General features: G+C 48.9%; 1 protein-coding gene across 1 annotated transcript; it reads right to left on the bottom strand.

Moving 5' to 3' along the window:
- Positions 1–603: 603 nt before the first annotated feature.
- On the bottom strand, positions 604–995 carry LOC142475303 (histone H4). Its single transcript, XM_075581229.1, has one exon. The coding sequence runs from the start codon at positions 985–987 to the stop codon at positions 676–678; it is 312 nt and encodes a 103-aa protein (XP_075437344.1). The 5' UTR covers positions 988–995; the 3' UTR covers positions 604–675.
- Positions 996–9,158: the final 8,163 nt, after the last annotated feature.

The following is a 9,158-nucleotide window of genomic DNA, read 5'->3' as shown; positions in this document are numbered from 1 at the left end:
CTATTTAATGGAATATAAAAGGAGTGACTATTTTATGAAGCATTTGCATTGGGGATTTTGTTTTAAGAGCAGAAAAGACAGCAAAATAATAATGAATGAATGCTCAAAGATTGTCATTGTTTTATACAAGTCTATAAAAATGTAATTGTTTTCATAGCGGTTAAAATCAATACAGATAAGGCATTTATCATATACATTTTCTTTTGCAGATTGTACCAATGTGTAATGTAAAAAAATGTGTATATGGATCGAGCAATTAAAATCACGTATTTAAATCTGTCAAGTGCAGGCACTTCTAATTCAGAGAAGTTATATCAAAAAGTGAAACCAATATGTGGTTTGCTTTATGAATGAGCAGTTAATAGCATGAAGGGAGAATAGCAAAGTTTATATAACTCACGAGTGTACATGTCAATTCATAGAAAAGAATCATAGATAAAGCGCTCTAACAAAATGCTATCACATACTGGTGGTTTTGTAGTGAATTGTATTTCTCTAACCCGTTTCCAATATGAAATATTGAGTCCCGTCAGAGACAGCAACATGAAAACGGGTAAGAATAAGATGGCGGTGTAACCAGAGCTCTATACAGGAGAATGTGGGTGGCCCTTAAAAGAGCCTTTGGGTTAAATTAATGTGAATTCCGTATCATCAGTTGGTAAGAAGTGTCACCGTTTAGCCTCCGAATCCATAGAGAGTGCGGCCCTGGCGCTTGAGAGCATACACCACGTCCATAGCGGTGACTGTCTTCCTCTTAGCGTGCTCGGTGTAGGTGACCGCGTCCCGGATCACATTCTCCAGGAAAACCTTGAGCACCCCACGGGTCTCTTCATAGATGAGACCGGAGATGCGCTTCACTCCTCCTCTGCGAGCCAGGCGGCGGATAGCAGGCTTGGTTATGCCTTGGATGTTGTCACGAAGAACCTTCCTGTGCCTCTTGGCACCTCCTTTCCCGAGCCCTTTTCCTCCTTTGCCGCGACCAGTCATTCTGCACAGTGTCAAAACAAGAAGCGAATGAGGTAATTGCGGTAAAGCTGCTGCTTATATGCAGTATGAGCGGACCTGAGTGAAAACCACAGACACCCCATGTGGGGAGAAAGTGAATTGCACTGGAAGACGTTCCTTGATTTTGATTGGCTGAAAAAGTCTTTCGTCTGATTGGCTCAGTGAAAGCCGTTACTGTTTATAAAAAAAGGCCGCGTGGTAATGGGATTGGTTGGAAGTTTATCTCATTAAAACTGTGATCACATTTGCTTTGCCTAGTATTGCCCAACTCACACGAACACATTTGTGTGCCATCTATTTCATGTATTTAATTATATTGTGTCTGCATCTATATATCTGTAAATGTAATTCATTTGTAATATTTAGATGTGTATGATCAACTACATTCATCAGTATTTTTTTTTATATAAATACCCCTGTTTTATAAATTTGCTTTTATGTCTAATTTACCCTGCATGAGGTGACACGTGGAAGAAATGCAGACCGGGGAAACAAGTTCAGCAAACACAAATCCTCCAGTAGAAATGTCTGAAGTTGACAGTTACTCCACAGGGTGGCAGTGCTGCTTCGAAATTGAAGTCACGTGGGAATGAAGTTACATGAAATCACTATAAAGCCATAACACAAGTCTAAGGCTGTGCCTATAGTTATAGTGCCGCCGATGGTGACGGCGACACGACGGGTGACGTCACCCGTCGCCACCGGTGAAAGTTATGTTTTGCCGCGACGGCGCGGGATTCCGGGCATTTAATTGGTTCATGGATCGTCACGTGACACGACGGCCCCTGAAAAATCAAATTTGCCGGCTTCAAGTTTTCGCGACGGCGACGTTGCTCCGTCGCTTTGTCGCCGTTGTGTGTTGTGTGCACTATAAGCGCACGCTGCGGCGGCAATGCTTTTGTGTTTGTGCGATGTTGTGTCGCTGTCGCAGGCACTATAAGCACGGCCTAAGGGCTGTTAAATAGTGTGTGCAGCCGTGCACAAATGTATTACATTTGTGCACACACACAAATACACACACACACACACACACACACACACACACACACACACATATACATACACATGCATACATACATACCCACAACACACATATACATACACATGCATACCCACAACACACATATACATACATATGCATACCCACAACACACATATACATACACATGCATACATATATACACACATACACACACACACACATATATACATACACATGCATACATATATGCACACACACACACACACACACACATATACATACATACATATATACACACATACACACATATACATACATTCAGCGCCGGTAGCAGCGTAAAAGATTATTTTTCCCGTTTTCGCCGCTGTCTGTCGGCTCCCCGCTCCCTGGCGCGCGCGCGCGGCCCTTGTATAGAAGGGCTGACTCACCTAAGCCATCTATAACTGCCGTGCGCGCGCACCCCCACCACTATAGAACGGCCCTAAGGCTGAGGACCCGCTGCGGACGGCCGCGCGCGCGGACCACAAGCCCCTTACCTCCTGCCCATCTGTCCCCGCTGCCTATATATGTGAATAGGGTGACCAGATTTTGAAAATGAAAAACCGGGACACAATTTTTTTTTTTTACATTAACAGTTTATTTATCGTATTACACTTATACTTTACTACCATTAGTCCTAGTTACGTGAGTGTGTGTCGGATGGCCTCACTAATCGAACGAAAAAAAAAGCCAGATGTGAATGACTTCTGTACCCCTTAACCAGTGTCAGGATGCCCCCTCTTCACAATTTCTAAAGCAGCAATCCCGGCTGGGATCTTACCTGATCCACAGTCCCTCAAGGTACTATACTGGAGGGGAGGTGGTCCCTACCTGTCTTCCGATGTCTCCCGCGTGAAACTTGAGTCAGATCTGGAAGAAAGCAGGGTAGGTTACTTCGGTGTAGGTATACGGCAGTTAAGATGAGGGAGAGACAGAGAGGGAGAGACAGAGAGGGAGAGACAGAGAGGGAGAGACAGAGAGGGACAGAGACAGGGAGGGACAGAGACAGGGAGGGACAGAGACAGGGAGGACAGAGACAGGGAGGGACAGAGACAGGGAGGGACAGAGACAGGGAGGGACAGAGACAGAGACAGGGAGGGGCAGAGACAGAGACAGGGAGGGGCAGAAACAGAGACAGGGAAGGACAGAGACAGAGACAGGGAGGGACAGAGACAGAGACAGAGACAGAGAGAGAGGGGGGAGATAGAGAGGGGGAGAGAGACAGGGAGACAGGGGAGAGAGACAGGGAGAGAGAGACAGGGGGAGAGAGACAGGCAGAGAGGGAGAGAGACGGGGGAGAGGGAGAGAAACAGGGGGAGAGGGAGAGAAACAGGGGGAGAGCGAGAGAGACAGGGGGAGAGCGAGAGAGACAGGGGGAGAGCGAGAGAGACAGGGGGAGAGGGAGAGAGACAGGGGGAGAGAGACAGCGGGAGAGGGAGAGAGACAGGGGAAGAGGGAGAGAGACAGGGAGATAGGGAGGGTGAGAGGGAAAGTTATGTTTCGCCGCGACGGCGCGGGATTCCGGGCATTTAATTGGTTCAAGGACCGTCACGTGACACGACGGCCCTTGAAAAATCAAATTTGCCGGCTTCAAGTTTCCACTATAAGCGCACGCGGCGGCGGCAAAGCTTTTGTGTTTGTGAGATGTTGTGTCGCTGTCGCAGGCACTATAAGCACGGCCTAGGGGCTGTTATATAGTGTGTGCAGCCGTGCACAAATGTATTACATTGTGCACACACACAAATACACACACAAATACACACACACACACACACACACACACACACACACACACACACACACACACACACACACACACACACACACACGCATACATATATACACACAAATACACACACAAATACACACACACACACACACACACACACACACACACACACACATACATACAGCGCCAGTAGCAGCGTAAAAAGATTATTTTTCTTCGCCGCTGTCTGTCGACTCCCCGCTCCCTGGCGTGCGTGCGCACCCCCACCACTATAGAACGGCCCTAAGGCTGAGGACCCGCTGCGGACGGCCGCGCGAGCGGACCACCAGCCCCTTACCTCCTGACCATCTGTCCCCGCTGCCTCTTTCCGGCGAGGCTCACTACACGCTGTGACGCGTCAGCCGCCTGGGGAAGCAAGAGAATTGCGATCCCGAGCGGTGACGCGTCACGTGGTGCGCTGGTGAGTCTATCAGCGCCGGGTCAGGAGTGTTAGAGGCAGCTTCCCCACCTCCAAAAGGTGGGGGGAAGTGTGTGTGCGCGTGTGTATGTATGTGTGTACATGTGTATGCGTGTGTATGTGTATGTGTATGTGTGTGTATATGTGTGTGTATATGTGTGTGTATATGTGTGTGTATATATGTGTGTATATATGTGTGTATATATGTGTGTATATATGTGTGTATATATGTGTGTATATATGTGTGTATATATGTGTGTATATATGTGTGTATATATGTGTATATATTTGTATATATGTGTATACATAAATATGGTGTGTGTGTGTGTGTGGGGACGGACCGACTGGGGAGGGGTAAGGGGGAGGGGGAGCAGGAGGAGGGGGAGGAGGGTCAGCACGGAGAGCCCTCCGCTCAAACCACACCCCCCCCTCCCGCTCAAGCTCCCGCTCCCTACAGCCCGCAGGTTCAATTGCCTCTCAGCGCGCAGTTGCACGCATTTATCCCTAACCACTTTGCTGTATGGTGTGTGTGTTGTGTTGTGTTTTGAACCCTTGTAGAGGTGTAATGGGTAAACAAAATGTATATAATTACTCACTGATAAAATATAGAATACATTTTTAATAGGGATAGATTTTAATAAAATTACTTGTACTTTATAAAACATTAATGTAAATTAATCTGTGCGATCATATCTGTGTTAAATAAATGTTACGCTGTGCTCACCACGGACAAGGAGGGACCCCGAAACTGAGGTGAGATGGGTAACAAACTGCACCCACAGCTACGGGGACACGCCTGGAAAGTGGAAAATAGGCATCTGGAACCGTCTGGGAGTATAAGATAAAGTAAGATACTCGCCAGACGAGAAGGGAGGTTCCAGAAGATAGGTGGTACCGAGAGCCTGGGGTCCAGAGCCGGGAGGTAGGTCGGAATCCGCAAACCGAGGTGAAGGGGTCGGGGAGTCCAAGAGGTCAGGATACAAACCAAGGGTAGAAGACCAGAGCGGATCCACAGCCAGGCCGGTTCGGTACGCAAGGGATCACTGAGGAGACAAAGAGACAGGAACTGAGGCAGGCACGACCGTGGTTAACACAGGTCATACAAAGCTATACTCAGCCAAAGAATGAATGGCTGAGCAAGGTATAAGTAGGTGGAAGGACCAATAGGGAGAGGGGGTGTAACGAGGGAGCGGTCCCAGGAAAGATAGGGATTGGTAGGAAGAAACTCACCACAGCTGTGCTAGATGTGCAGCTTGTGAGCGGTGCACACACATCAGGCATGTGCGCCGCGCGGGAGAGGCGTGCGCGGCCTCAGCTGGGGGCGGGAACTCCCCCTGAGGGAGGACATAAAAGTCCTCTGCCGTGCGCGCGTATGCGCGAGATCAGAAGCCGCCGCGGGAAGCGGAGGAGAAGGGAGATCCCGCCCGCGGTGGCGAGAAGGCAGAGCTGGAGTGGGGGTGAGAAAAGTCACGGGGGAGCCCCTTTATAGAGAGGTGTTCCCGCGGACCTTAAAGTACCCCCCCCCTTGAGAAGCGGCCTTAGGACGACTCCAATATGGCTTTTGGGGAAATTTGGAGTTAAAGAGTCTCAGCAGTCTGGGGGCATGTATTTGATGGTAGGGTACCCAAGATCTTTCCTCTGGGCCAAAGCCCTTCCAGCGAAGCAGGTATTGTACCGAACCCCTTGTCCTCCTGGAATCCACAATAGACTGGATTTCGAACTCTTCCTGCCCCTGAACTATGACTGGTCTAGGGTCAATTGGTGTCTGTCTCTGAAGCCAAGTGAAGGGAACACCGGTCTAACTGGTAGTCGCACAGTCCCCTACATCAGCGCTGATCTTGGTTATATCAGCACTGATGTGTTCGAGGACTTGCCTGTCTTGCCTGTCTCAGAAGTGATTAAACCATTGGCCCCTCTACCAGTTAGACCGGTGTTCCCTTCACTTGGCTTCAGAGACAGACCAGCTGTTTATTGAGAGGGTGGGGGTGGTGCGTCTATGGGTTTTACTGTTCAACCACAGCATTAACCACCTCTATACCCCACTCAGTCACAAGCTGAGTATTTTGGCAATTCTATTTTGCCTTAACCCACTATATGCTGAGCAGTACCACAGGGGGTCACAGCTAACAACATCATTACTCACAGAGTAGTGTGAACCCTCCTGTACTACTGCAGACACTGTGGAGGTTGCCTCCATGCCATCATTTACCCTCTGTGTGCAACACTTTACTACGCTCACTTAAGGGTAAACTGTCCATATGTGCTAAGTGTCTGCATTTTGCTCTCACTATAACGTATACTGGGCGGCAACAGCAGAAATTATTGACATTAGTTTAGGTGTACCTTGGTTAACAACACCTGTATAACACCACTGTTTCCACTGCTACTTACAGGTGTTTCCACCCTATACACTATCTGCAGTTTAGGTGTTTAGATGACCTTATCTAACGCTCCAGTTTTGACATGCTATTCTGTATCCTACTATCCAATGTGTTAATAAGTGTGCACCTATTATCAACAGTGTGGGCCACACGGGTTTTCATCATAGACCTGGCTCTGATAGCACTGATGAATGGATTTAGTCACCAGTGCATATCTTAATCAGGGACAGACATTATATAGGTCTAACTTAGCTCGCATTTCGTCACACAGTATTACTGTACTTATCCACAGTGTATCAATTGAGTGTGTAGCACATGCCTGGATACACTTATATGGAAAGTGTCTTTGAGTGGGCTCTCACAGGCTCCTCTTGCCTATATCATTAGGTAGCTACTATCAGTAGCGTTTGATCCCCAACATTCATTAGGGATCTTATTATATCCACCCACATACTTGCAGGTGGGTTATTAAGGATAGAGTCACGTGCTGTTTAATACTATTTAATTACGTTTTAACACCCTATTTTTTACTCATGGTTATAAATAAAGCATATTTTAAAATTTAAACATTACAATCCTTGTGACTGAGTGCTGAAAGACTGGGTCCTTTTTCTTTCATATGATATAATCACGTCTCCATCCAGTCAGCACCTCACTGTGGTCTAACACTAGCTGTGCGGGTTTTCTTTGCGTGTAGCGAAATATGGAAGAGAGAAGAATCTGCCGTAATTTGACGACCAGGCGTATCGAATACTTGCCTGAATTCTCGAAGAAAGCGAGAATAGTCATGCGTCATGGTAGGCTCCCGCTCCCAGATGGGGGATGCCCAGGCTAGGGCCTTTCCGTTCAAGAGAGACATAATATAGGTCACCTTTGAACGAGCAGTGGGGAAGCGCAAAGGAGATAATTCAAATTGCATCTCGCACTGATTAAGAAACCCTCTTCACTTGTGGGGATCCCCTGCATAGCGGTTGGGAGCCGGGAGATGAGGATTCACAGCCACGGGAAGAAGGGGGGAGGGAAACGCCACAGTTGCCATGGCAGAGGAGCCTGGGGAAGGCTGCAATGAGGAGAGTCTAGAGAGCTCCTGTGTCATGGAGGCAAGCTGCGCCTCTAGCTGGAGAAGTCGCTGCATGGGGCTTGGTTGCTCAACCTCTTCGGGGTCCATGTCTGTGGGGCTGAGCATAATGTTACGCTGAGCTCACCACGGACAAGGAGGGACCCAGAAACTGAGGTGAGATGGGTAACAAACTGCACCCACAGCTACGGACACACACCTGGAAAGTGGAAAATAGGCATCTGGAACCGTCTGGGAGTATAAGATAAAGTAAGATACTCGCCAGACGAGAAGGGAGGTTCCAGAAGATAGGTGGTACCGAGAGCCTGGGGTCCAGAGCCGGGAGGTAGGTCGGAATCCGCAAACCGAGGTGAAGGGGTCGGGGAGTCCAGGAGGTCAGGATACAAACCAAGGGTAGAAGACCAGAGCGGATCCACAGCCAGGCCGGTTCAGTACGCAAGGGATCACTAAGGAGACAAAGAGACAGGAACTGAGGCAGGCACGATCGTGGTTAACACAGGTCATACAAAGCTATGCTCAGCCAAAGAATGAATGGCTGAGCAAGGTATAAGTAGGAGGAAGGACCAATAGGGAGAGGGGGAGTAACGAGGGAGCAGTCCCAGGAAAGATAGAGATTGGTAGGGAGAAACTCACCACAGCTGTGCTAGATGTGCAGCTTGTGAGCGGTGCACGCGCATCAGGCATGTGCACCGCGTGGGAGAGGCGTGCGCGGCCTCAGCTGGGGGCGGGAACTCCCCCTGAGGGAGGACATAAAAGTCCTCTGCCGTGCGCGCGTATGCGCGAGATCAGAAGCCGCCGCGGGAAGCGGAGGAGAAGGGAGATCCCGCCCGCGGTGGCGAGAAGGCAGAGCTGGAGTGGGGGTGAGAAAAGTCACGGGGGAGCCCCTTTATAGAGAGGTGTTCCCGCGGACCTTAAAGTACCCCCCCCCTTGAGAAGCGGCCTTAGGACGACTCCAATATGGCTTTTGGGGAAATTTGGAGTTAAAGAGTCTCAGCAGTCTGGGGGCATGTATTTGATGGTAGGGTACCCAAGATCTTTCCTCTGGGCCAAAGCCCTTCCAGCGAAGCAGGTATTGTACCGAACCCCTTGTCCTCCTGGAATCCACAATAGACTGGATTTCGAACTCTTCCTGCCCCTGAACTATGACTGGTCTAGGGTCAATTGGTGTCTGTCTCTGAAGCCAAGTGAAGGGAACACCGGTCTAACTGGTAGTCGCACAGTCCCCTACATCAGCGCTGATCTTGGTTATATCAGCACTGATGTGTTCGAGGACTTGCCTGTCTTGCCTGTCTCAGAAGTGATTAAACCATTGGCCCCTCTACCAGTTAGACCGGTGTTCCCTTCACTTGGCTTCAGAGACAGACCAGCTGTTTATTGAGAGGGTGGGGGTGGTGCGTCTATGGGTTTTACTGTTCAACCACAGCATTAACCACCTCTATACCCCACTCAGTCACAAGCTGAGTATTTTGGCAATTCTATTTTGCCTT

The sequence above is a fragment of the Ascaphus truei genome, unplaced genomic scaffold (assembly GCF_040206685.1).
Source record: "Ascaphus truei isolate aAscTru1 unplaced genomic scaffold, aAscTru1.hap1 HAP1_SCAFFOLD_1141, whole genome shotgun sequence".
Lineage (NCBI taxonomy): Eukaryota > Metazoa > Chordata > Amphibia > Anura > Ascaphidae > Ascaphus > Ascaphus truei.
The sequence above is the reverse complement of the archived record's forward strand: the minus strand, read 5'-3'. Positions and strand labels throughout refer to the sequence as shown.

What these genes read in the sequence shown, in the direction of transcription:
- LOC142475303 (XM_075581229.1), bottom strand. Translation starts at nt 987, where the DNA reads ATGACTGGTCGCGGCAAAGGAGGAAAAGGGCTCGGGAAAGGAGGTGCC.